The sequence below is a fragment of the Balaenoptera borealis genome (genome assembly GCF_965194805.1).
Source record: "Balaenoptera borealis genome assembly, chromosome: 12".
Lineage (NCBI taxonomy): Eukaryota > Metazoa > Chordata > Mammalia > Artiodactyla > Balaenopteridae > Balaenoptera > Balaenoptera borealis.
In genome coordinates this window covers 4,667,443-4,694,439 of record NC_138869.1, presented here as the reverse complement: position 1 = coordinate 4,694,439, position 26,997 = coordinate 4,667,443, and the positions used below count along the sequence as shown (strand labels likewise).

The following is a 26,997-nucleotide window of genomic DNA, read 5'->3' as shown; positions in this document are numbered from 1 at the left end:
TGGCCTCAGGGATGCGTAGAAAGGAGGGAGAGGGTGCAGGCAGCCAGGCCAGGGGAGCCGGAGCGAGACGCAGGTGGAGGGTGGAGCCGAGAGGAGGCAGGAGGACCGGACAGGCAGGCAGGCTCGGGGAGCCTGGGGCCCGGCCGAGTGGCCGACCTGGGCTGGGAGACTGTGCTGACCGCTGGACCCCAGCCCCCCCTGCCAGGACAGAGCTGGTGGGCCAAGGGTCCACCACCTCTGCAATGGACCCTGACCTCCGACCTTATGCCCCTCCGCAGGGTTCTGGGGGCCTTGCCAACGGCCCAGAGGTACCCACTCCCCACTCAGGGCCTTGGCTAGCCCGGGAAGCCCACTGCTCTCCTGAACAGATGGGCAGACCGAGGCCTGCTGGCAGTCACGGGGCGAGCCGGGGGAGCGAGACACAGCCGGCCTCAGGACCACCCACTGGCCCTCTCCCCTCGCCCACCAGGAGGTTCTGGCCCTGCAAAGACCACCGTCCCTAATCCGTGGGACGAGTTAGATCTGAGGCTCCGAAGGTGGCTGCCTATTGGCACGTCTGGGTCGTGGGAACGCACTGGCCACCACGCACGGCTTCTGTGTCCGGACACAGGACGCCTTCAAGGGGCCGGTGCTGTCACCCTGACCTTGGCCCCCAGGGACACGCCCCCACGCCCTCAACCCCAGCCCCCTCACCCAGGTCCCCAAGACGGCACGCAAAGCCACGTCTGAGACACGCTCCCTCCAAATGCTGGCGTGGCTCCTGCAGCCTGCTCACCCGGGCCCAGCTGAGAGGCTGGCAGGGCCTGGGAGCCCGAGGTGCCCCCCGAACAGGGCGTGGCAGACCTGACTACGTGCAGCCCTTTTGCTAAAGCAGAAACACGGCGCTCGGGGTCCTGGCGGCCCCGCCCGCGCCGAGTGGACCCACCGAGGAGTTCTGGCACTGCAGGCTGGAGCTGTTGAAGCGCAGGGCGGCGACGCGGGCCGGGCCCCCCGGGAGGTGGAACAGGCACTCATAGCCCCGCTGGCCCGACTGCGGCTGCGGCAGGTTCCGGGCGGCCAGGGTGATGGGCTTCACCACACCCACCGGCACGTAGATCTGGGTGGAGGGCAGGATCTGCGGGCAGTCCTGGGGGACAAGGCTTCAGCTGAGCCGGGGTGGAGGCTGGCGGGCGGGCTGCGAGGAGCCCGAGCTCCTCCAAGACAAGCGCCCCGCGCCCATTTTACACACCGGCAGACTGAGGACGTCGATGACAGCCAGCCGGGCCCGGGTTCCGGGCTGCACACTGTGACCTGGGCAGGCCTGCCCCGGGGGCCCGAGTGCCCTGCCCCGGGGTCCTAGGACCCCACCAGAGGGGCCCCATCTGGCAGCAGCCGAGAGGCCCCTGAGGCAGAAGCAGGAGCAAGTTCTCAGCTGGGGGCCCGGGGAGTAGGTAAAAATAGCCAGAGCGAGCAGAAAAACAGCCCGGCCCCCAGGACCAGCGTTTCAGCAACACTAACTGATGCAACGGCCTGGCTTCCCTTGCAGCAGGGCTGCGGCGACCGTGGAGGAGCCGGCCCGCGGGAACCCCGCGAAAGGTGCTTTAAATAGAGACACTGAAAACAGACTGCAATCCCCACGCCCCATGCAGCTCCCGAGGCACCACGGGCCGGCTCTGCAGAGGTTTCTGGGGCCCCTGGGGGCACTGGGGGGGGCACAGCTAGCAGGGCAGGGCTGGCAGGCTGACTACGGACCGCCGGGTCTGCGGTTGCCCTGACGGCCACCTGCTCACGGGGCACTGACCGGCATGTGGGCTGCGTTTGGGGCTCAGGCTGCAGCCCTGCGGGAGCTGCTGGTGTGCACGGTGGCCACCTGAAAGGGCGCCCGTGCCAGCCCCCAGCCCAGGGACGCCCCCGCTGCCCCTCCACATCCCTCAGCAGCCCCAGCTCGTCCTGGCCACCAGGTCCCACTCCCACTGTCCCTCGACCTCACACCTTCCCTCTCCACCGACACCAGCTCTGCTGCCGGGAGGCCAGCACCGCTGTCTGTCCCCCTGTGGGTCTCGGGGTGCAGGCTCCACGCCCCCGTCAGGCCACAGCCTCCCTGTGGCTGGGCCTCAGCACCTCATGACCCCAGCCATGGACGGGCGCCATCGGGCCTGGCCCCAACCCCCTTGAGTGGCCTGAGACCAGGCTGAGCCAGAGGCAGCCGGGAGCTGATAAGCAGCGTGGACGCAGAGGCTCCGCCGTCCAAGGAATTCGGGGCCTATGAGTGAATGAGGGACCACGACTCCGTTTTCATAACTCAAGTTAGGTTCCCCTAACCTAGAACCCCTCCGCTCACACACATCAGGGACGTGTCTGGAAGACTGACCTCCACTCCGCTCGCAGGGGCACCGGCCTCAGGCCCAGAGCCTCCTGGTGACAAGGTTGCCGGGGGAGCACACGACCCTGATCCTGGGGAGGCCGGGTCTGGGCGCAGGCCACCTCCCAGGGCTGCTCCACGTGGGACCCCTGCCGGGCCACCCCGTCCCCACCATGCTCTGGTGGCCCCCCCAGGCGAAGCCAACCGGGCAGACGCGGGAGCACAGGGACCCCGTCCCACCCCGGGCGGGAAGCAGGGAAACGCTGGGACTGGGGCCCTGCGGCCTGAGCACGAGCTGGGGAGGGGTCGCCCCGAGAACCAGACGTGAACCAGGGATGGGGGGACTGTGGCAACGTCACACTCCTTAGGAACATCCCCACGCAACCTGGGATTGGCTGAGGAGGGACCGTCCGTGAAGTCCATCCCCAGACAGCCCCCCTTGACCCCCACCAGCCCCCCAGCCCCGCCTGGCTCAGGCGAGCTCCCGAGCAGGGTCTACCCCTGCTTCTCCCTGTCCCGGCCGACGCCCATGCCAGCCCTCCCCGAGTGCCCCGCCGGGCGGCCTGCTCCTCTGGAACAGTTCGGATGGGCAGAGAGCTCAGAGACGGCCAGTGAAGACCAGGCCCCCACCTCACACATCCATTCTGCTGCCACCCCCAGCTGGCTCAGCCCCCCAGCTTCCTGCTGCCCCCACCCCTTACCCCACCCCATACCCCACCCCAAGGACCCCTGGGCCAGCTCCTCAAGCAGGCCGCACACCTGGGAAGCCCACCTGCCCACCGCATGTCCCCGCCCGCTCTTGGCCCGCCCCCGCCACTGCCGTCTTGTCCTGTGTATCGTCACCGGGGAGTGGAAGAACCAAAGCCCGAGGGAATGGGGCGGGGCAGCCAGGGCAGGTTCTGTGACGGGGCCCCGTGCCTGCGGCATCCTCCAGCCCCAGGCAAGTGCGGCCCAGATGCAGCCCCCAAGCACCCCGTGGCTGGTGGGACTCACACCCTCCTACCCCATCCAGCCAACAGATGTGGTATCCACCGCAGAGGCAAGGCCTGGCATCAGGTCCTGGCTCCACACCTGAAGGCTGGACGCGGGGAGCCCTGCCCCCACCCCCTGCCTGGCAGGCCCGGGTCAGTCCGGCCTGGTGCTCAGCCCCACTGCTCACGATAAAGTCAGCGCCTTGCTCGGCTCCAAAACAACTACTACCTGATGGCTACTGATGACCACGCAGCCCTGCAAGCGACTCCAGGAATGACCCGCCGCCTGCACCTCGCCCAGCCAGTTCCGTCCATGTGGACCCAGCCAGACACGCTCCCAGCTAGTTCCGGGCGCACTGGGAGGACGGTCCCTGCCCTCATGGTCCCCGGACGTGCCCTGGGTCTGAGGTCCCCAAGCCAACGCCACTGGCTGAGGTCCCCAGGCCGATACAGCCCCGGAAGGCGTCCCCCTATACCTTCCGGCCAGCATCCCCACCACCCCCAGGCGGCACCCAACTCCTCCACACCTCCGAACCCAGCCCCCAGGATGCCTTACCTCGGACACGTTGACGCGGCCCTCCAGGAAGGCACAGTCGGCAGCGTTGTGTGTGCACACGTGGCGGTACTTGCACCAGTGGCAGGGGAAGGAGCCGCTGACGCAGGACAGGCAGCTGCAGGCAGAGGGCGGGGGGTGAGGCCGCAGCCTGGGCCCCCACCTCGCTGCCGATCACGGAGCCGCCCCAGGGCCTTTGCACAGGCTGCTCCTCACTGCTCGGAGCTGGTTTGCTTCTGCCCGCCGGGGCTCCCCTCCCTCCTCCCTCCATTGCCTGACAGGCCGACAGAACCTCTCAGAGACGCACACGTGTAAAGCCAGCGCCAGGCCACGCGTGACCATCAGCACTGGAAACGCATTAGTGCGGCTGAGAAGCGCGTTTTAAAATCCACCTTGTTCTAATACGCTAAAATTTAAACGTAGGTGGTGAGTGGCGGCTGCAGGCTGGACGGCCGTGGGAGACGTCACCTCCCCGACCAGAAAGCAGGCTCGCCTGGCAAGGGCCTGATTCGTTCCAACGTGTCTCCAGGGCCTGGACGGGCCGCACAGCCCACGCCTCACCTCACCGTCCCTGTAGCTCCACGTAACCCACCGCCCTGCCTCTACAGAGACCCTCGACCCCTCCAAGCCTCTGGAGCACAGCCCCTGCCCCAAAGATTCCAGCCCGCCCAGCATGGGGAGGCTGGACCCCGGTGCCAACAACACCCAGGCCCACAGTGGGCGCCCCACAAACAGCCAGGAGGGCGTCAGCCTGCAAGTCGGTCGACAAACGAAGACACGATTGAAAAATTAAGCGACTCAGCTCGAGGCGGACCCCCTCCAGGCCCAGTGCTCTGGACCCCGTGGGACGAGCAGGGGGCCCTCAGCTCCTCCGGTTCTTCCTCTGAGGCTGGCGTGCTCGCAGAAGACCAGAGGCCCGGGGAGAGCGCCCACACCCGGCTGTCCGTGCCCCAGGGGCTGCCCGACCCAGAGGGGACCCGGACCCCTCCTGCCCCAGAGCAGCAGGCATCCAGGGCCCGAGCCCCGGCTGGCCGTCCCCTGCCTGGACGATGCAGCAGCGCCCCCAGCTCCCTGCCTTGCTCTGGTGCCCGCGGCCCACTCCCCACACGAGGGGAATCAGCACACGTCACACCCCAGCTGCCGCTCCCGCCACCCGGCCTCAGGCCTCCCCCTCGAGGCCCCGTCCTGGCTCCTGCAACCCGACCAAGCTCTGCCCCGCGGGACGCTGTGCAGGAGGCCAGAGACACTCACGACTGGTGGACGCTGCAGTTGTAGAAGACGAAGTCCACGGACGCAAACTTCTTGCCCGTCTCCTTGGACTTCAGGTAGAGCTTGACCACCCGCTGGTCTCCTGTACCAGCGGCACAGGTTCCGTCACCAGGGCCCCGGGGCCGCCGAACCCAGGAGCCCCGCGCAGAAAAAGACCTCGCCGAGGACCCTCCCAACGGCCAAGGGCACCGCCCCCACCCCCGCCCCCCACCCTGCAGCCCTGCAGTGCCTTCCCCTGACGCCCTCCGTGGTCACCATGGGACACCCACCCACTGTCCCTGTGACCGTCCACCCCCGACAGGAGGCCCCCGCGCTGCCCAGGCTGGCCCACTCGGCCTCACCTTGGCCCCGCGTGATGGGCGCCACCTCCCGCGCAGAGGGGGAGCGGCAGTGAATCCGGCCATCCTCCAGGACGCCCTCGGACTCCGTGAAGTCCTCGAAGGAGCAGTTGACGCCGGCCGAGAGGTCGGGCACATTCCAGGCCTGCAGCACGAGCTGGGCGGCAGGGGGACAGGGTGACCGGCCCATCCCCCTGTGCCCCCGCGCCGCCCCGTCCCGTCCCCAGCGGCCGCGCTCACCGGAACCTGAGACGTGGTCACGGACACGTTGCGGGGCTGCACGGTCAGCTGTACGCACTGCAGCAGGTCCGCGGCGAAGCGCTGGGGCTCGGCCGCCCGCTCGCAGGCGTCCCGGCGGGAGCAGCTGCGGGCAGAGGTGTGGGGCGGGCTCGGACGGGAGGCCAGCGGAGCCCCTGGCCCACCCTGCACCCCGTCCGGACCCGGGAAGCTGGGCTCCTGTCACTCGGCGGGTCACGGGAGCCGGGCCCCCAGGCTCCCAGTGAGGCCACCGGGCCCCCCGTCACCCCCACGGCCTGTGCGGACTCACGTGCTGTGCAGGACACACCAGCCGCAGTGGGGGTCCCGTGACCCCAGGCACAGCTCACACGACGTGTACTGCACACAGCTCTCCACGGGCACCCGAGTCACCTGCAGGAGGGACCTCGGCGTCAGGTCCTCTCGGACCCGTCCCTGCGCCCCACACACCAGGGAGCCCCCGTCTCAGGCCTTCCTCCTGCTTCGTCTCTCCAAGGGCCAGTCCTGGGTGACCCTGACCCGGCCAAGCCAGGCCAAGCAGGCCGGGCCGGTCTCCAGGGAGCGCGTCGGTGTGGGCGACAGCTCTGGCCAGTCCCTCTCGCTCTGCTGCACCCCGAGCTTCCCAGGGGAGCCGTGGGCACTCCAGCCCCAATCCTGAGCCCAGAGGCAGGCAGGGCGCCGCTTACCCCAACCTCGCCGGCTTGGCCCGAGACACAGAGCGACCAAGTAACCCGACAGCGGGAAGGGGCAAAGGGGAAGGGAGCCACCAGGACGGCAGGGAGGCCCAGCCCCACCTGCACCCCTCCGGCTGCCACGGGGTCACCAGGTGGAGCAGAAGGGCAGAGGCCGGCTCCAAGCAGGCTGGACCAGAAACATGGTACGTGACCTTGACGAGCTGGCCGGGCCAGAGCCCGGGAACTCGGGGGCCCCAACGGACACCCCAACCCCCCAACATCACTACCCTGAAAACGCTCTCGTTGAGCATCTGCTCCCGTGGGTGTGCAGTCGTCCAGGGACCGGGGGCAGTTCCAGACCCCGCCGGGGCAACCCTGGAGGCTGGCTGGACAGGGAGGGCCCCGCCCAGCTCCCCGGGGCACCCACCTGCTTTTCCGTCATGGCGTACAGGTACTGGCGGTCGGGGCTGAGGACCAGGTCACGCAGGATGGGGCTGCCCTCTTGGGCCACCACGCTCTCGTAGGCCAGGGCCGGCCGGCCGCCGGGGTTCGCCAGGTCCACCAGGATCTGCAGCAGCGAGACCCACGTGGTGCTGCCCCAGTGCCTTCCAGCCGCTGCCCACTCCCAGCCCAGGTGTGGGGTCGGGAGCCCCTCTAGCCACCCTCCCAGCCCTTGAAGAATAAGGCCGAGCCCCCCCCCACCGCCACGCCCAGGAGCCGGTGCAGGACCAACCGTGGCCGGCAGGCTGGTCCCGGCCCAGCCCCTTCGCCAGGCGTGGGGGTCTCTGGGGGCTGGAGAAAACCACAGCCCGCCACCCACCACCCGTCACGAGCTGCACAGCCACATCCAGGGCAGAGGCGGCAGGAGCCCGGGCGGCCTTCCCTGGGGCCAGGCTGGGCGTCCCCATCGCCGAGGAAGGGCTATTTGTGCAGAGGGGAGGGGGAACGAGGGGCAGCGGGCCCGCAGGGGTGTCCAGTGCAGCCGAGAAGAGAGACCAGGAACCTCCCAAGTGGGAGGCAGTGGGAGCCGGGTCCGAGAGAGGGGGCACCCCCAGCACGAAGGCGGGAGGGGGGGGCGGATGTCGCACGCATAAGGAAATACACTGTCTACGTCCCGAACACGCTGGGGCTCACTCAGCCAGCTCTCGCCCGCTGCGCTCGACGCTGCAAGTATTTTTAGTTGCTTTTACCAAACAAACGTATTTAATTAACAGCGAGAGAGCCGAGGGGCTTTCCAGAGACGGGACACGTGGGGCGGCCGGCTCAGCCCGCAGGCAGGCTCCCGGGGCCGCCGGCCCACCTCCACCTTGGCCCAGCGCCCCTCCTTGGCACCTCACGCTGACTGGACAGGGCAGGGCAGGCCTGACCGGCCAGGCGAACACCCCTAGCTCAGGCCAGCTCCATGGCGGCTGGGAGAGGGCGGCCGGCCGGGGAGGCCACGGGGAAGGGGGAGGGGAGGGCCGCATTCCTGAGCGCCCGCGGCCACCCCCCCACTTCCGCTCAGCTGCCGCCCCGCCGGGCAGGCAGGCTTAAGTCAAACCAGACCCGGAAGAGCCGAGCCGAGTCCGGCGCCTGCCGGCAGGGGAGGCAGCCAGCACTGGGCCGAGAGGGAGGAGGGGGGCAGGGGGCGCGCAGCAGCCCAGCCTCAGCCCCCGCGGGTAGGGCCTGGAGGGGACCCCAGCCTGCACCCCCAAACCCCAGAGCCTGCTGCCCTGCTCTCACAGGGAGCTGACTGGGCCCTGGCCACGGAGGCCGGGAGGCCGGGAGGCTGGCCTCTGCACCCGCACCGCCTGGGCCCAAGCCCTGCTCAGGCGCGTCCCCGCTGTGGGGCCTCTGCCTCAGGGTCCCCCACACACCCCGGGCGACGGGCGCCTGCCCCCACACCAGAGCCACTCCGGGGACTAAATGACCCAGCAGAGGGTGCCCGGGGGGCCAGGCCCCGAGGCAACCCCCAAAACCCAAGGGCCGGCCACAGAGGCGCAGCAAGGCCAGGCTGGACCGCAGCCAGGGAGCAGGGGGCTGGACGGCCGGCGGGCAGGGCAGGGCACCAGTGGGGACCCAGAGCTCCGGAGCCATCTCAACACAAATGGGCCAAATCAGGGTCCTCTACACCTCTTCCCTGCAGGCGCCTCCACCCGCTGCAGCCCCCCTGGAGCCCAGACCTGACACTGCCGGCCCCTGGGACTCCTGGGACCACCACACCCCTGGCCCTCGTGCAGGGGGCGCTGAACTGGGACACTGCCGGGCCCCAGGCTCTCCCACCCAGACCCCCGGGGCCCGACCCCTCCCCGCTCAGGGCCGAGGGCGCGGGCTGGGGCATGGACGTCGCGTCAGGGGTGCCCCCACCCCCCCGCAGGGGACAAGGGAGACAGTTCAGGGAAGGCGGGCACCTAGGGGAAGGCACAGTCCCGGGCAAGGTGGGGGGGCGGCCAGCCCGTCTCCAGAGCGCCCCCGCCCCCAGGCCCGCCAAGCGCCGCGACTCGACAGGCGGCTCCCAACAGCTGCGGCAGGAGTGTGCTCGTCCAGCTGTCCATCGCCACGCGCCCATCTACCCCCCCCGCCCTGCACTGGGCGGCCCCAGCCCTTAAACCCGCAAGGCTCCCCCGTTTCCGGAGGGCACGGAGCAAGGGGGGGCCGGGGAGGCACGGCCCACAGGCCAGTGGGAGGACACGCCCCACTCCGTGCGCCGTGCAGCCCCGTCCAGGCTCCGCAGGAGCCCCGCACGCACACGAGACACACGGGCTTCCGGCCAGTCCTCGGGACACACCTGCCACGGAGCCTGGTTTTCGGGCTGCAGAGCCCAGGCAGCACCGAGGTAAACGAAGGCCCACAAGGACCTGCCAGAGAAACCCCGGGCTCCAGACCGCCCGCTGCAGCTGGGGATGCACCGTCTGCTCCTAAAGTGGGAGGAGGGATGCGGCAGGCCACCAGGGGGGCACTCCGGGGAGAAGGGGCGTGCAGGGCGGGTACGGGGCCCAGCAGCTGGCAGGACAGCGGGACACACACCACCGGCAGCGCGCGTGCTGACGCCACACCCCGGCCCACAGCTGTCACTCGAGGGCCACCCACCTGGGGCGGCCCACCCCGGACTCCTCGTCCCCTGGTGTCCTCCCTGACCTCCAGCTGTCACCGCTGCGCTCTGCAAACCTTCCCCCGACGACCACCAGAACTCTCCACTACCAGCTGAGAGCCCTCCTTCCCCAAACCCAGCTCGGTCCCTCTGGCTTGAGCGGAGCCGTCCAGCTGCCCTGGCACGCGTGCCAGGCTGCACCAGGCCCAGAAACCCACCCAGCCCGGCTCTGACCCAGACCCTTGGCCCCTGCTCACTTCTCCACCGGGGTCGTCCCTATCCCTCTGTACAAGGGGGAGTCCCCTGGATGCTGAGCTGAGGCACAAGGGCTGTCAGTGCCCCCACGAAGGGTTTGGGCCCCAGCAGCCTCCGGGAGCCAGAGCCAGGCAAGACGCTGACCATGGGCTGTGCACCTACTGCCACCACGGGCCCACCGCACCCCACAGACAGGCCAGGGAATGGGTTCACCTCGGCATCCCCAGGCCAGCAGGACCCTGGGGCCCAGGGCCCAACAGACAGGAAGTCCTGCACAGGGACCCCTGCCCAGGGCCAAGGGGAGGGGGCCCCTGGCCCTGGAGGCCCCAGCCCTAGGCTGGGCCAGCTGGCTGACCCATACCCATCACCGCGAAGCCCTGGCCAACGGCTGAGGGCAGGCAGCTGACGGCCCGGCCAGGTCAGCTGTCTGTCCAGCCCAGAGCCAACAAAGGGTCCATTCTCCGGGCCGAGGGCGGGTGTGGGCACCAGGGAGGATGTCTGGGCCGTCCAGGCTGCATGCCAAGGCCGGCACGCGCCCTAGCCCCCGGAGGCAGGGGGCTGCCCAGCTTGGCCCCTTCCGGGAAGGGCAAGTTCCCTGTCCTGCCCACCCCAAGACAGCAGCCCCCGTGTCTATCTGCAAAGTGGGGCTGCCCTAGCTGAGCAAGACTCCTGGTCTCCGGACGGGGATGGGGGTGGGGAGTAGGACAGGCCCTTGGGTCGGGGAACAGGCAGAGAACGGGCAGCGGCCAGCAGGCCACCACGGTGCTGGGACTTCACAGGCACCCCCTCCTCCTGTAGATGCAGCGGCCAAACCTGTTCCCAGCCCCCAGGAGGCAGGGTGGTCCAGGGAGGGGCTACCAGGGACGGGAGCCCCTGCCACCCCCTCCTTCCCGGACAGGGCTGAGGCCCCCCGATGGGCCCAGCTCCCAGACCCCTCCCCACCCCCTCACAGGCCACCACAGCATCCCCCCTTCTCTGACTGGGGGCAGGTTCCAGGCCCCTTCCTGGGTCCGTTCTCAGAAAGGCCATGAGGAATTTGATACTGGAAAAGCAATTAGCAATTTCCTCTTGGCAGTAATTAAGTAATTAAAACATGATTTGCAGGAGGCCTGATGGTTGTAATTGGGCCAGATACACCTGGTAAGGTTGGGGCATGGGGACCCAGGAATCTCATCTTTCCTATTCTCAACCCTCAACACGCAGACAGGAGAGCAGGAACCAACCAACGCAAGCAGTGGTCCTCCCTGACCCTGTTTCCTCATTTGCCCACAGACACCCCACTCACAGAACTGTGAGAATTAAAAAACTCACAGCTCCTAAAAGCGGAGAGGCCAGCCTAATCGGGAGCTGCTTGGAGGTGGGCCCCCAAGGCTGAGCCCTGCCAGGGGGAGGAGGTGACAGCTGTCCTGGGGAATCTGTCCCACTGCTTATGGAGGCTGCAGAAAGTTGGGCCAGGAGGCAGCTGCGATCGTACAGCCTTCCATCACACGGCAGTGACACGGCCTGGGTGCCACTGCGGCTTGAGACTCAAGTGGCGCCAAGGCCAGCCACGGATGCCGCAGCAGGCAGCAGTGACCACCTGGCCAGATGTCCCTGCCTCAAACCCAACACCCACCTACCCACTCTACCCCCTCTGCACCAGCAGCTGACGCAGCCCCTCCACTTTCCCAAAACCACCACTGCCCTCCAGCTCCGTCCCCAGGCCTGAGCTCTGCAGCCTCTGATGACCACCGCAGGGTCACCAGTGATGTGTCCACCACACACAGAATAAGCCCCCAACCCCCTCCAGCACTGCTCTGTCCCCAGCAGTGCTCGGGCACCTCTGAGCTGTGCCCTATTGTTCCCACCCCCCCAGAACGCCCTTCCCGCGCACTCCACAGCTCCTTGGCCTATTCCGGCCTCCGTACCCATCTCCTGGGCTGCCAGGGGCTCCCACTCCCCACCGCAGATGGGTCCTGGAGGGCAGAGCCCTGTCTGCCCAGGGGGCAGGGGTCCTGCACTTTGTGGGCGGTAACCTTGGGCCCTGTGAGGCCACCCCCACCAGGCTGGCCCTGAGCCTGGGCACTCGGGGGACCGGGCACAGAAAGGCCACTGCCGGCCTGCACCCGAGGACATCATTCTTTCCAAAGGTGCCCCGGTGCTGACGCTGGGCCTAAGCCTGACCAGCCAGACCCCGCAGGGAGGTGGACCTGGGGCAAGACCCCTGTGGGCAACCCCGCTGGCCGCCACTGCATGTGCCCTGGTGCAACACTGGCTCTGGGGTGAGGGCTGAGGTGGGTCGGATAGACCCACAGGGTGACCAGCAGGTCCCTGTGCCCGCTGGCTCAGCCCGCCGCAGCCAGCCACCCTCGAGAGCCAGAGAGACGACATCACGTCCCCCAGGACACAGCAACATCCGGGGCACCGTGCGACGCCACCCGCAGGTTCCGGGAACCCCCGCCCTGGGTGGGCAGGGACAGTGCACCCACGGGGCCCCACGGGCACAGCAGCTGAGACACGCAGGAAGCAGGCGGCTGAAGCCCCTCCACTCCCCACCGACAACTCCTCGGGCAGGGAGCACCGCAGGGACCCAACACCGTCCACGAGCAGGGCTGCGTGGTGACCGCTGACCCACCCCCCGCCGGGCGCTGGAAACGGCAACACAGACAGAAACAACGTCACGTCCGCCCAGAAGGAGGGGATGTCGTCAAGAGTGTCTGGAGCACAGGACGCCCCCACGGCACGGGACTGACCGCACAGCACAGGTGAGTCTCGCAGGGTGCTGAGCGGAGGTAGATGGACGACGTGCTGGGGGACTCGGGCCACAGCCAGGCCCAGGGACAGATGGTCAGGCCTTGAGGGGACCCACGGGAAGGGCAGTGCCCTAGTAGGTGCCCGCCGTGCTCTCCTGTGACACTTCCCGGGCCGGGCGCTTTCCTGAGGGTGAGTAACCTTCAGAGTGGATGCCAGTGGCAGGCCAGCCTCACGCAGGACGCTGGATACCACCCTGCCCCCACCCCCAGAGGCCACGTGCACACGCTTGGGGCTTGAGTCTCAGCACCGCGACACACCGGCCACTGGAGGGCAAGCTGCTAGAAATCAACGCGTCCTCCAGACACACGAGATGAGCCCCACGGGGGTGCAGGCAGCAGGCCAGGGGTGGGGCCCAGCCAGCTCCTGCCAGCATCTCTCAAGAGGTCAGCGTCCCCAGTGCCACGGGGCCTCCCCCACCCACCTCCCGCACAGGCCTGGGCTTTGGGGAGCAGGGGTCTCCACTGATGCACCAAGCAGGAGCAGGGACCCTGAGGACAGGCCGCCCTGACCGCCCTGATGCAGAGACCTACCCACAGCCACTCGACTTCCAGGGCCTCTGAGTTTCAGAATCCTGGGGAGGGCGGAGGGGGGGGCTGTGAAGGGAGGGGCTGCCATCTTTCAGAGGCAGCTTCTAGAGACCAAGATCTCTGGAGGGTAACGGACGTTCCCATCCCGGCAACCCAGGCCCAGAGCGCTGCACTCGGCAGGCACACAGAGCACTGGTGCCCGAGGGGCCGGCCCCAGGCCCGCTCTGGGGACAGAGCACTGAGACCGCAGCCCAGGGTCTCTCCTCCCTACGGGATCACCGCACAGGCAGCAGTGTGAACCCACTGGTGGGCCCAGCCCGGGAGTCCAGCTGCGCTGCCCCGGGGCCCACCCCGAGGCCCGGCGCCCCGTGGGCACCCCCGCCGCTCAGGCTGGCCCACAATGGTTTCTTAAGATGTAGATTAGCTGCCAACACTTAACAATCAAGAGACATCACACAAAACACAGATTTTCAGGTTCTCTCGAAAAACCGGCTACTCAGGGGGACGGGGCCGTGTTCCTGCCTGGTATGGCCACCAAGCGGCAGGGCCAGCTGTGTCCCCAGAGCAGTCTGGCCCTGCAGCAGTGGCAGGACAACTGCCCTCACCAGGCCCATGCCGCCAGCTGGGGAGTGGCAGGGCAGGCACCCCTGGCAGGAGACCACAGCCTGTGCTCCAACCCCCCACTCCCCCGCGGGCACCCAAGGACCCGGAGGCCACCGGGCAGGGGAGGCACAGGAGGGGACAGGCAGGGCGGAGGTCTGGGGGTGTTAGCACAGGAGCATGACGGCCTCTGTTGGGGTCGGAGGGGCAGGTGGCGGGCAGGGCCTCTGGGGAAGGGCAGAGGACTCAGGGGGCACCCCAGCCAGCCCTCAGCGGCTCAAGTTGGCAGCTCTTAAATTAATCAGCTACAATTTTACACAACACCGTTCAGAGATGGCCCAGAGCCAGCCATGTCCCTAGGGCTGCCCAGTCGCTTTTTAAAGCCCGGGAAAGACCGGACGTGGGGAGGATGGGGTGTGTCAGCGCAGCGGGCCTGTCCCTGGGCCAAAGGTGCGGGCAAGCCCTCAGGCCCAGGCTCCCGCTCGGGGCAGACAGAGGACACGAGACAGGGAGACAGGGAGCCAGGGCTCGCGGCTCACGTGGTGGGGCCAGGCCCGGGCAGGAAGGGCCTGGATTTAAACCCCGGAGACAGAGCCGAGGGCCCAGCCCGCCCCAGGCCCGGAGGAGACAGCCAGGCAGGCCAGCAGGGAGGGGGCACCGTGCCGGCTGGAGCGCCCCCTGCCCTGGCCCCGGCCCCTGGACCACAGCCGCACCCACCCCCGGGCTAGGTCAGGATGACATGAGAGGGACGAGGCAGGGGCGGGAATTCTGCTGCTGAAGGCCAGGCCCGGCCGGGGAGACGTGGGCGCCAGCAGGGAGCAGCGTCCTTCAAGCGGGCCAAGGCCAGAGGCCTTGCCTGGGGACCTCAGGAGGTCCAGGAACCGGCGGGCCAAGGGGACGGGAGCCCAGGCCTAGGGGCAGGGAGGGGACACCCCTCCCCCCGGCCCTCACACTGCCCCAGGCCCCAGAGCGGGACAGAGAGGCCCAGAGAGAAGAGGGCTGGGCCACCCACGAGACCTGGTGCCCGGGCCGCAGACCGTCCCCCGCCCCACGGGGCAGGGGCGCGCAGCGAGGAGGGGTGTGGCGGGCCGGTCTGGGGGCAAGGGGCCAGAGCCTCAAGCCAGCACAGCCCCTGGGTGTGGCCGACCCCACACACCCGAAAAAGGGTGCCGTCCACTCACGCGGTGTGTGGTGCCCAGCTGGATGCACCGGGGTGGATGGTACCCTGGTAGGCAGGTGCGGGGGAGGCGCAGAGGGACGAGGGGACCTCAGCTGTGGCTTCCTCACTCCCGAAGCAGCCTTTTCTCACAGGAGAGCCCAGGCCACCCCCGCGGTCCACTCTCGGGGCCTCAGTTTCCCCTCGGTGGGACCGGGGCAGGGAGCGAGACCGGCAGGCGGCAGGGGGAGTCCGCGCTGGACTAACTAGTCCTTCCCCCGGCCTCACAGGGAGGCTGGCTACTGTGGGACAAGACGGTGCCGGGCCAGCTGCCCGCCAGCCCACCAGCCATCAGGAGGGCCCCTCCCAGCCCCTGGAGCCCGGCCTTTGGCTTGGTGACAGGCTCTGGGGCCTCGCAGGAAGGTCTCCAAGTGCTTCACCCGCAGCCAAACCCCACGGGGGCTCTTGCTGCAGTGGGGCAGGCCCCGCCAGGCACAGCCCACCAGCGCACACACACGGGGGTCCACGGCCCCTCTCCTCTGCTCCCCCAGCCCTGGGGCAGCAGCAGCGAGCTGTGAGCTGGGTGAGGCCCCACCCCTAGCAAGGGAGAGTGCCCTTCACCCAGGGCGCAGGCAGGATCCGACACCAGGGCCAGGACGGGGGGCACAGGGGCTGGCCCGGAGGGTGGCAGGGGCCAGAGCTGGGCTGCCACCACCCCAGAGGCCCCCAAGCGCTGTGAGCAGAACTCCGCGGCACCCGGCCCGGGGGGCCCTCGGCCAGCACGGCCCCCACTGCCCAAAGCCCTTGCTTCAGGCTTATTTCACAGGTGGGAAAGCTGAGGCTGGGGGCAGGGCCCTTCCCAGAGGCCACAGAGCCAGCCGGCGGTGGGACGTGATTCCCAGGGCACCCAGCATGGCAGGGACAGGAGACACCCCGCCCCGCAAGCTCTGGGAGCAGGCAAGGCTCTCGCTGGCCCCGGGCCCAGGCCCCACCCCCGGGCGCACGCCGGCTGGGGAGCTGTGTCAGCAGTGGCCTCGGCACGGCTGTTATTTCATGCACCGGGCCCCGCCCCTGCGCTGATCCTCGGGGCTCCCAGGCACCCCCACCCCGCTGCGCCCCAGGAACTTCCTCCACAGCAGGCCGGCCCTCCCCTGGCCTGGTCCCTACCCACCCACCAGGTCGCGGCTGAGCCTCGGGGGGCTGCTGCCCCAGGAAGCCCGCCCCTGCCCAGCTCAGCACCGGCTCCGCTCAGCCCAGCACCTGCCGGCGGGGATGGAGACCTGGAAGCACGGGACCGGCCCCGCCCCAGGGGCCCACGGAGGGGCCCAGGAGCTGACCTCCACTCCAGAGCACCCCAACAGTGGCGCTTCAGCGGGGGCAGGGCGCGCCCCTTGCCCTGCCCTCGGCCTTGCCGTCTCCCTGCAGGATGGGGCCTCCCTCCAGGGCAGAGTGCTGCCTCAGCAGACACCGGATCCCGCAAGGGGAGGGGGCCCCACAGGCCTGCCCCGCCCCTGCCGCCCACACCCGTGGGGAGCAGGGCCAGCAGCTCCGGCGTCACCAGGCCCCGACGCCCAGCCAGGGCCTCGGGCCGGACGCGGAAGCAGCCCACAGGGAGCACAAGGGGACGGAGGCAGGCGCTCTGGCCCGGCCCCTGAGCCCCTGGAGGTCACCGGGCCTGGCACGGGGGAGCCCCCGCCCCGTCCACCAGCACACAGAGCGAGGCAGCTCACGCTCTGCCGGCCCAGGCTGACCTTGCGGATGCGGCCGCTGCGTGTGCCCACGAACACCACGGTGCGGCCCCGGTAGTCGTAGGCGGCCACAGCGGTCAGGCCGTCGTCCTTGTCCACGAACAGGGGCGTCCCCTCGATGGTGACCGTGCCGCCCAGCGGCTGGTTGAAGTCCTGCCCGCAGAAGTCGTCGTCGATCTGGAGAGGCTGCGGGAGCGGGGGAGGGTCGGGGGTGAGGCCAGGCGCCTTGGGCCCTGGGGGGCGGCGCGGCCAGCACCGGCCGGCTCCCCTCACCAGGCTGGGGCGGGGTCTCAGGGGCCGCTCTCCAAGGCCTGCACAGGCCACATGTGGGGCAGCGGCCTGGGGGCAGACTGTACAGACCTTGGTGGGGGGTCATGGATTCCTGGACCCACTTGACAGATGGGGAAACTGAGGCCCTGGAAGCCACTCGAGGCCCAGGAGCAGGCGCCGGGGGTGGGCACCTCTCACACCCACCAGGCACAGGCCCTGCATCCACCGCTGAGGGGGGAGCAGGCAAGAGGCAGCCTTGGGTGTGGGCAGGGAGGGGCCAGGCCTGCTGCACAGTGAGGCCGCACAGGCGGTGGCCAGGGACCGGTGGGGCACTAGGACGGCTTATTCAAGACAGAACACAGCGTTACACCTAAAAGGCAAAGGGACGGGCCGGCTGAGAGGAGACGACTACGGTCAGAGAGGAAACAATCGATAGCGTGAGGTTCCGGAGAAGGGCCTGGGAGGGCAAGGCAGACGCCGGGGGCGGGGGGAGGGGGTCTGGGCGTCTCCGCTGCAGCAGGCTGGGGGTCTGAGGTTTGCAGCGCGCGAAGTCACCGATGCAGAAGGAGCACGGGAGGCGGGGTCAGGGCTGGGCCAGGGGAAGAGGGGCCAGTGGAGATGCCGGGGGCAGTGGGGACCATGCCCAGGCAGGGGGGACCAGCCGTGGCACAGGGCGTGCAGAGCACACAGCGATCTCGGCAAGCGCTGGCCCTCCGAGCCTCGGTCTCTCCACCTGTACAATGGAGACCAAATGCCTTCCTCGAGAGGCCGAGGGGAGGATGGGCGATGCATCAGCCTTGTGCACCTGAGACCGAGGTCTGGAGGGCAGCCCTGCCACGATGGGGCCCCGCCACACACAGCAACAGATGTGAGAAAGAAGGGCCACCCCACCCTGCTCTGAAGACAAACCAGGACGGAAATGGGAAAACTGAGGCCAGAGAGAGGCCGGGCTTTCCCTAGGCCACAAGCAAGTCCCGGGCGGCAGCATCAGAGGAGCTAAGGCCTGGCACTGGAGGTCCTCTACCCAGTGGCCCTGAACAGGTCCCTTACCCTCTCTGAGCCTGGGGTCTTACTCAGAGAAACAATGGGTCCTACTGCCTGGGGGTGTGCAAGAGACACTCCCCAAAAAGCAGCTGGCCCCTAGAGGACCCCGTCAGGGCCTAGAGGTGGGACTGCCGGCTACTGAGCACCCAGCTCCCGAGCATTCAGGCCGCTCCCAGGTCAAGTGCACGGCCAGGCGCCCAGGGCAAGAGTCAGAAGAGCCTATCAACAGGACACAGAGAGGAAGACGGTGTCTGCCGTCCACCTGACCCTGGTCTGGCCCCAGCTCGCCCCTTACTGGCCGTGTACTGTGGGCAAGTCACCCCACCCCTGGGCAACCTTGTCTCTTAAATGGAGACAAGATGGGGCCCGCAAGCACCCAGAACAGCACCAGGCGCGTGGTCAGAGGGGCTCCGCCCAATGGCCACGGGGGCTCGTGGACTCGTGGACACGGTCACGTCACCCCGTCTTCTAATGGGCAGGACAGCCACAGCCCAGGTGCAGCCCTGACCCTGGAAGACGGGCCGGCAGCGGCCCCCAGCGCAGGGTGGGCGCCACGCGACGAGCGGTGGGCACCTCGCTGCGGGACGGCGGGAAGCTCACCGAGTTGATGCACCCCAGCTCCTTGTTCAGCAGCCAGGGCAGCGAGAGCTTGCCCTCGCCGCGGTAGCACGACTGGATGCGCTCCTTGATCTTCTCCTTGATGGCCCTGAGGGTGAAGAGGCACAGCACCGACTCCCGGGGCGGCTTCACGCGGTTCTTCTGGCCCTGGGCAAACACGGTGAACAGCACCTCCTCGTCCTCGGCCAGGCCCAGCTGGCGGGCCAGGGCGCGGCCAGGCCGACTCAGGTAGGCGTCCTGCACCAGGCGGTACTCCACGCCCGCCTGCTCGCAGCCGATGGGGAACTCGACGTAGGAGTAGAACTTGGGGTCGTCCACGCACAGCCGCACGATCTTGGACGTGAAGAAGTGCTCGCCGGCGGCGTCGGGCGAGGTCAGCTGCGTGTCTAGCTGCAGGGTGAGGTAGTAGACGAAGTGCTCGCTGCGGAAGCTGTACACGTAGTAGATGTCAAAGGCCGGGAACTTGGACAGCGTGTCCGAGGGGATCTTCAGCTGCGAGGACACGAACTCGTCCTGGTACACGAAACCGAACATCTCGGCATCCTCCTCGTTGGCCATGAGCCGGCGGCTGGACAGCGTGGGGAAGTACTCGGACTTGCCGTCGATGGGCGTGCCCACGAAGAGCTTGGCCTGCGCCTGGCCGGGAGGCCCGGCGATCAGCACGCCCGCCATGCTGCCTGCCTCGCGCACGCCCGACAGGTAGTGCTCCTTGCGGTGGTGGGGCTCGCCCAGCTTGAAGAGGTCGTCCAGCCGCAGGAACTGGCAGATGCCCTGCGAGGCGCTGCCACAGGCCAGCAGGCGGTTGGCGGCCTGGTCCAGCAGCAGCAGCTTATTGACGTTGTCGGTGCTGCCCAAGCCGTGCGGGCAGGACTGCACGCTGGGTGGTGGGTAGCACTTCTCATTGTCCTCCACGGGGCCCGTCACGTGCGCCCGCAGCAGCGTCAGGTTCCCCGACAGCTTGTAGATGCGGTTCACAGCGCCCACGTACACCTCGCCCGTCTGCTCGTGGACCACCAGGTGGGTGAGGGCCCAGTCACTGGCCGTGAAGGTGCGGAAAGGGGGCTGTGGACCCCCACCCGCCCGCGGCGCGGCCCCCAGCAGCAGCAGCAGCAAAAGCAGTGGCGGCAGCAGCGCCCGTGGGCTCAGATGCGGCAGCAGCATGACGGGCTGCGGCCTCGGGCTGCGGCGCTCAGGTCCTGCAGGGATGCGCTTCACGGGGCCGGGAGCCTCAGCCCTGTGGGGAGAACGGGGGACAAAGTATGTGAGCGCTAGCAGCCCTCACGTGCCCACACGCACACGTGCCGTCACCGAGCTCCACGCGCCCGTCCTCCGCTGGGACGTCCCAATTCTGGGGCGTGACCTAACTCTCCAGGAAAAGCCCGAGGTGCAGGAAGCGCACCTCCCCACCTGGAACCCTGCAAGCAGCTAAACCAAGCCTAGGACCTGCGGGCAGCACGGGCCACACACGCTCCATCGCTGCCTGGGCCACCGTGGCCGGGTGGAGGAGAAAAATGAACCCAGAACAAGAAAGCGGGTGACAAGGGTTCAGGGTCTAGATCGGGAGCCCCACCAACACCCAAACCTGGAGGCCATCACCCTCTGACTCAAGCCTCCCCACGCCCTAGGGAGCAAGACCCCCAGCCCCAAGCTCCCAAGGCGGGTGACCACCTCTCTGCCTGAGGCCCTGGGCAGTCCTACTCTCAGGGAGACAAGGAAGTTCGGGCGGGGCCGGCAGAAGGCGGGCCAGTCACACTGACCCCAGGGCTGCTCCCTGCTGACCCTGGCCCAGCCCCCAGCCCTGCACCTCCCACCCATCATCCCCACCCCCAGCCCACCGGTGCCCCCACCCTGTGCGTGAGGTCCCCGAATCCTGCCCTGACCCCACTTCCTCTCGGAAAGTCTCAGCTCCCCGCAGCCCGGAAGCTGGCAGTCGGGCACCAGGTTAAACCTAGACCCCGTTGCTTTGCAGCCATGTGGCCCCGGTGGGGTCACTCCTCTTTGCCAGCCTCGGTCTCCCCATCCGTGCAATGGTCATGACAACAGCTTGTCTCCCGCATGAGGCGGCGTGCCCTCTCAGGGCCAGCAGGGGTCCCGCCCTGGCTCTGCTGGTCACGCCCCCAGACGTGCTTGCTGGGGCCTCACCCCACTCCTGGATGGAAACTGACCACAGCAACGCCGGGTCCCCACTGCAGGCAGGCACTGAGGCATGCTGCACGCACTCTTTGCCCCCAGACAACGCCTCTCGTTTTACAGGTGGGGAAGCCGAGGCCCAAAGGATAGGTGCCTTCTGCCAAGTCCAGGCTGGAAACTGGCCCCAGGGCCTGTGGGTCTCTGGGCCCCCACGTCTGCCCCTGCAGCACAGGGCTCCTCTGGCCTCCTGCCCCTCTCCCGGGGTGCTCTTCCCTCCCTGCCCACAGCCCCCGACCTGCTGGCCGAAGGCAGCAGCCGCTCCCTCTCAGTCACCCCGTTTAATTTGTGGCATGGCGCTTGCTAACGGTTTTGTTACGTATTGTTCCCAGATGCTCTCCCCACCAGAGTGGCGGTTCTGCGAGAGCAGGGCCTGGCTCTGTGGTTTCCCACTGAACCCCAGAGGCCGGCCCAGGACCCAGCACTTGTGAATGAAAGAGTGAACGACTGGGTCCTGCAGAGTAGGACCTGCTCCCTCCCTGTGTCCTCACTCCGCACTCACCCTCTGCCACTGAAAACCCACACCTCTGCTCAGGTGGTAGGGAGGGGGGATGCTGAGGCTTAGGAAATGAGGGTCTCTGGCCAGGATCCCGCAGTAAGGGGACAGGGCTGTGCTGCCTGCAGGCCCCCCCAGCAGGCTGTCAGCTGCCTTCCTGCAGATCTCCGCCCAGACACCCCAGGAACTATGGCCGCCAGGGACCTGGCAGGCAGCCCCTGCCCCCAGCTCAGGAGCCCAGGGCAGACCTGGAGCCGGAGAAGGGGCTCCTCAGGGTGGCGGCGGGGCCTGGGCTGAGAGCCTGGGAACTCCAAAGAAAACATGAATCACTCACCGTTTATCAGTTCAAAGAAGGCCTGCAATTACCAGGGGCTGGGCTCTCTCCTCCTTTGGGATAATTATACACGTCTTAACTCAATTACGGACCCTACTCTTTATATTAAACAGGAGGAACCCAGCTGAAGCAGCACCATCCAAACTCCAGCCTGGCCGGGGGCCTGCTGCCCCTCCCCCAACAGAGCTGCCCGAAAGGACCAGCCAGGGGCACGCGGCTGCAGCCAGGAAAGGGGGACCCAGGCCTGGGGCTGAGTCCTCGTGACCACCACCTCACAGGGGCCACCGAAGACTCTGGGTGACTTCCCCTACCCGAGAGGAACGGGGCCCGCGGCTCGGATACACCCAAGGTCACCCAGCTAGTTCTGAACACTCCTACAGAGACCTGGACTCCCACAGGCCTCTGGTCTGCCCAGGAGAAAACGCATTCATTCCATGCTGGGCAGGGGGAGGGGAACACCAACAGATGCACGCTCCGGGCTGGGGGGGGCGGGCAGAGCAGCACCAGCGCTGGGGTCTGGGGAGGCCCTTCCACCTGCTCTAGAAGGACCAGGCCCCAGAGCTGGGGGGGAGGGGCATCCTGGGCACAGAGGAGCCAGAGCAGAGGCCGGGGGTGGAACCCGCTGGACCACGCAGAGGGTACTGAGAGGGACCGCAGCACCCGGCACAGGAAGCGGGCTGGGCCTGGCCAATCAGAACCAGACCGGGCAGGAGAAGCGGCCTGGTGCTGGGTGTGCCGACTGGAGGTGAGCAGGGCAGGGAGAGGCCAGATGCGCCGGCACAGTGGCCGCCACTCCGGCACCGGACAGGCTCAGCTGTCCAGCAGAGCGTGGAGCGAGCGTCATGCCCTGCTCTCTCCCGGGCCCAGCGGCCACCACCACTCCTCACCCTGAGAAACAAAGGCCCTCAGAGGCCTCTTCACGGAGGGGCAGCCCCAATCTTGCGCCCACCCCCACCCCCGCCACGGGATCTGGATTCTTCTGGGGCACGGACAGGTTGAGGTGTGGGGGACGGAGAAGACACGGCCCTCCTACCCAAAGGTACCTTGTCAGCAACTGGGACCAAGAGCTGCCCCGTCACCCCACCTCCCCCAGCAGAGGCCCCGGGAGGTGGTCCCCAGCCGTCTGCTCCGCTCCAGGCCTGTCCTATGGGACCAGGATCCAGGGCCACTGGAGTCCTGCTCCTCAGAAAAAGTGCCTGCCCTCGGGCTTCCCTGAGGGTCCTCTCCTCCTGACCCCATACTCCACACACACGGACCTTCGGGGGTGCGGGGGAGTTTAAAACACACAAGCCACGACCAGGAGCCAGCAGAGGGCTGTCTGCTTTGTCCAGAGCCCTCCTCCCCTCCCACCCCCAAGCACACACCTCAGCCACACCGGGGCGGGCCAGGCCTCGGCAGAGCTGTCTCCCCTGCCTGAAATGCCTTTCTGGGGCCTCCAGGGCCCCCTCCCAGGCCCACTTGCTGCCCGGCCCTGAAGGGAATCACTGGCTTCCAAGTCCGCCTCTGGCACAGGACCGGGCAGGCTCTGGGCTGCTTAGCGCAGCACCTGGTCTCTCCTGCACACCCCAAACCAGCAGGGCGCCAGGGGACCTGCCTGGGGTGAGCTCCCGAGGGCCCAGGGCCTCCCGAGGGCCGGAGGAGCAAAGGCTGAGCCCACCCCCGCGCAGACCCAGAGAACCGGCCTCAGCTCGGAAGAAGGTGGAGCAGCGCGGACGGCCGCGCTGCCGGAGCCCAGGCTCACGGGCAGAGGCTCGGTCCACGTCCCCCAACACACACCCCTCTTTCTTTCAAGGGGCGTGGCACCAGCACCCCACAGATGAGCCAGGGGCAGCTCCCGGCTCTAGGCGGCCACCGGAGCCCCTCTCGCCCCCTTCCCGGGATCCCCTAGGGTCTGGGAACGGGCGGGGGTCCCCGGAGCCGCAATCCCCTCCCCGAAGCCGCTCGATCGCGCCCCGTCGCCGCCAGCCCCGCCGCCCACCAGGCCCGGGGCCGCGCAGCAGCCCTCGGAGTGGCCGCGGGAAGCGGCTGACCCTGGAGAGGCCCCGCGCGGGGCGGCGAGGAGGCCGGGCGCGCGGCTGGCGCACCGCCCCTCCCAGCCGGCGCGGGCCTGCGGGCCTGGGCGGACCGGCGCCCACTCCGGCCGCGCGGGCCTGCCGGCGCCGGAGATCCAGCGCACTCCGTCGGCCCGGTCCGGCCGCAGAGCCCTCCCGGCGGCGCCGCCGCGAACTTTCTCCCCGCCCGGCCCGGAGGAGGCGGCGCGGCCCCGCGAGCGCGGCGGGCAGGGTCCCATCCCGGCCGGGCGGGGACGCGCAGGCTCGGCGCCGCGGCCGCGCCCGGACACGCGTGAACCGGACCGGAGACGCAGGGACAAGCGGGGCGCGGACACGCGGGGGCGCGGACACGCGCGCCGCCGCCCCCCACGCGACCCCCGCCCGCCCGCCCGCAACCCCGCGGAGGCCGCCCCGCGCCCGGACCCCGGCCCGAGGCCGCCCCACGCCCAGACCACCGTGGGACCCCCGCCGGACCCCCGCCCGCCCCGCCGCGGGGAAAGTTGCACCCCTACTCACGGGCTGCCCCGGGGCGCGCCCGCCGCCGGCCATCGCCGCCCGCCGCCCGCGCCACCGTCCGCCCCGCCCCGCCGCGGGGCCGCCGAAGCCTCGCAGGCCACCCAGGCCGAGGCCGCCGCGCCCGGGATCCACTGCGTGGCCGCCGCCGCTGCCCAGCATGAATGGGGCGCCAGCCGCGCGGATGCGGACCGGCCTCGCTCTCACCGCCCGCGGAGCGTCGCGCGCATGCGCCGCCCGGGCGGGCCGGGCCTGGGCGGAGCCTGCGCGGGGGCGGGGCCTGCGCGGGGCGGGGCTCTCGGAGGCCTCCAGGGGGCGCTCGATCCCCGCCGCCCGCCCTAGCCCACCGCTTGCTTCAAAGGGCATCGCAGCCGCCAGGAGCTGACGGAACCTGGTCCCGATGCGGCCGAGGACGGCGGTCACGGCTCGGGGTCCTCAGGGGGCGGCGGGGCGTGGGGCGCGCGGTCCGGGACGAGGCCGGCGGGCTGAGCGCGGGGCCGGGCGGCGGTGGGACGCGGGGCGGAGAGTGGGTCCGGGGGGCGCGGGTCCGAACTCGCCGGGCGGCTGGGCAGACGCGGTCCCCGTGGCCGCGCTCCCGCAGCGGCCCGCGCGCCCCAGAGCCGCCCGAAGGTGAGGCCGCAGGGGCACCTGGCCGAGGGGAGGCGAGGCGGCCGGAGCCATAGAAACAACCAAAGGGCCGGGGGCCCGTGCGGGAGGACGAGCTGGGGCGCAGCGAGGGCCGCAGCGGGGGCCGCGAGCCGGGCGGTCACCCCTTAGGAGAGGAACCCCCCCCAGGCCCCGGTGAGCCCCCGCCCCTCCCCGCCTCACGCAGCCACGTCCCGGTTTCTGAGCTGGTCGTTCTCCATTTCCTATGGGTCCGGCGTGGCTGGCTTGTCGGGACGTCGCGCTCATCGCCCGCTGTGCTCATCTGGGGACGTGGGGACGCGGGGACGCGGCCGAGTGGCCGACAGGCAGGCGGGCCGTTCGCTCTGCTCTGCGGCGTCCCCCGAAGGTGCGCGGATCCCAGCGTGGCTGGTTCAGCACAGCAGTCCCACCTGTTCTCAGAGCCGCCGCTGGGCCCCCGAACCCGCCAGCCCCAGCCCCAGCCCCAGCCCCAGCCCCGTGGGGTCTCTCTGAAAACACTGCAGATTACTCCACTTCCCTCCACTCCCTGCTCCTGCCCCTCACCTGTGGTCCGCTCCCCAGAGGAGACCTGATTAGGTAACGCTCAGCACCACGCAGGACTGTCAATCCAGGAGGGCCCCGTAAAGGCACTCCAGACAGTAGAGCAGACTGTCTTCATGACCGTGGGCCAGGGAAGGAGTTCTTCAACCCCAAATCAAAAATAAAGGAGAATACGGGTCAATTTGACTACCTTAATATTGGTTATTTTTGTTCATTAGAAATTAGGAAAGGAAATATCAAGATAAGCCAGGACTTAGGAAAACACATCTGCAACGCACGTACACTTGACAAAAGCTGCGTATCCAGGATTTAGGAGAAATTCCCAAGAATCGACAAGGAAAGCCCACAGTCCAACAGGGACACAGGGCTGAGATCCCCAGCACGCAGTTTGTTGGAGCAAAGATGGCAAATTGTTGCTCCTAAAAGCCTGGCACAGTGTGTCCCTGCCCCTGAGGAGGCCGGCCGGGTGCAGATGGAGGGGGGAGCACAGCGGGGGCTCATGGGGGGTGGGGACTACAGCTCAGGCGCCCCCCCATCCCACCTCACAAGGAGGGAAATGAGTCAGCAGGCGCTGGGCTCTTCCTCCTTGGGTTTCCTGCGTGGGTTTCGCTTCTGTCACCCTTCAGGAGGGCAGGCAGTGTGTGGTGGGTGAGGCAGGGAAAACAATTCCTAGAACCAGAAACAGATCACGGGGGGGGGGGGGGGGTGTGTGTGTGCAGGGGCGTTGGGGAGGAGGGCCTTTCCAAACCTCCAGTGTTCCTGCCTCTGCAGCCATGCCAGGGCCGCTTCTGCGTTTCTGTGACTCAGAGCTTTGTGCAGAAGTAGACTTGGGGGGCCTCTCCCCTCCCCGAGGCAGAACCCCACCGCTGATGGGGCAGGAGGAAGAGGCTCGGGGTAGCAGAGAGGGCCGGACACCTCAGCCCCTTGGGGGTGGCCACTGATTCCCGGCCACCGGGCCCAAAGCCAGGGAGGCCCTGACTCCTGCCTGGCCTTCACCCCGACCTGTCACCTCCTGCCCCGATGCGCCAGCTCCCACCCGCCCCTCCCCATGCAGCTTTCCACGCAGACGGATGGAGAGGGATGCGGCTGCAGGAGGGCCTGAGAGGAGGGAGGACGCAGGCTGGGACCCTCCCTGGGCAGACCCTCCAGGGGCTTGCATCACACACGGAGCCCCCCACCCCGCACCCGTGGCGTGTGCACGCACGGACACGTGCACATGTGCGAATGCACACACGGGGCTGGCCCTGAGCGTGCAGCACCCTGGGTCCCCGTGGCCCACCCTCTCCCACCCCGTGGGGTGGGTGCCGCCAGCCTCAGCCCCCAGGCAGCCGCTGTGCACACGGGGCGGCTGCAGTCACCGCCGCGTTCTGGGAAGTCCACGCTGGCCGCTGGGTGGAGACGGGAGTGGGGGTCTGTCGGGGGCCAGCAGCGCGGTGAGGCCGATGGAGGGGTGTGCACAGAGCGGTCCCCTAGAGCAGGATGGGGCGCAGCCCGGAGGCGCATCCCCACCCACCCCGCCCTCCCCAGCGGGTGCTGTGGTCCAGGAGACAAGCCTCACCTGGGCCCGAGCTCCCAGGGCCGCTCAGGTGAGCAGCAGGGAAGCGTGGTCATGGTGCTGCCTCCCTGTCTGTGGGCTCTGCAGGGGCCCCCCAGCCTCTGTGCCCGGTGGCCTTTGCAGCTCCAGGTGCTTCTTTCCCAATAGGTCCAGAAAATTCCCAGAATGGACCCTCATGAAGTGGGCTGGATCAC

General features: G+C 68.8%; 1 protein-coding gene across 1 annotated transcript in view; it reads right to left on the bottom strand.

Annotated features, from left to right (window-relative positions):
- PLXNA1 (plexin A1) overlaps positions 1 to 24,285 on the bottom strand; it is a 46,628-nt gene extending 22,343 nt beyond the window's left edge. The window contains exons 1-10 of the mRNA XM_082345177.1: positions 24,067 to 24,285; positions 18,465 to 19,716; positions 16,554 to 16,736; positions 6,829 to 6,969; positions 6,020 to 6,120; positions 5,713 to 5,836; positions 5,476 to 5,629; positions 5,117 to 5,216; positions 3,869 to 3,983; positions 926 to 1,126 (exon numbers count right to left, since the gene is read on the bottom strand). Of these exons, the coding sequence (XP_082201303.1) occupies positions 926 to 1,126; positions 3,869 to 3,983; positions 5,117 to 5,216; positions 5,476 to 5,629; positions 5,713 to 5,836; positions 6,020 to 6,120; positions 6,829 to 6,969; positions 16,554 to 16,736; positions 18,465 to 19,643 (2,298 nt within the window). The 5' untranslated portion in view covers positions 19,644 to 19,716; positions 24,067 to 24,285. The remainder of the gene's footprint in view (positions 1 to 925; positions 1,127 to 3,868; positions 3,984 to 5,116; positions 5,217 to 5,475; positions 5,630 to 5,712; positions 5,837 to 6,019; positions 6,121 to 6,828; positions 6,970 to 16,553; positions 16,737 to 18,464; positions 19,717 to 24,066) is intronic.
- Between the last annotated feature and the right edge of the window lie 2,712 nt (positions 24,286 to 26,997).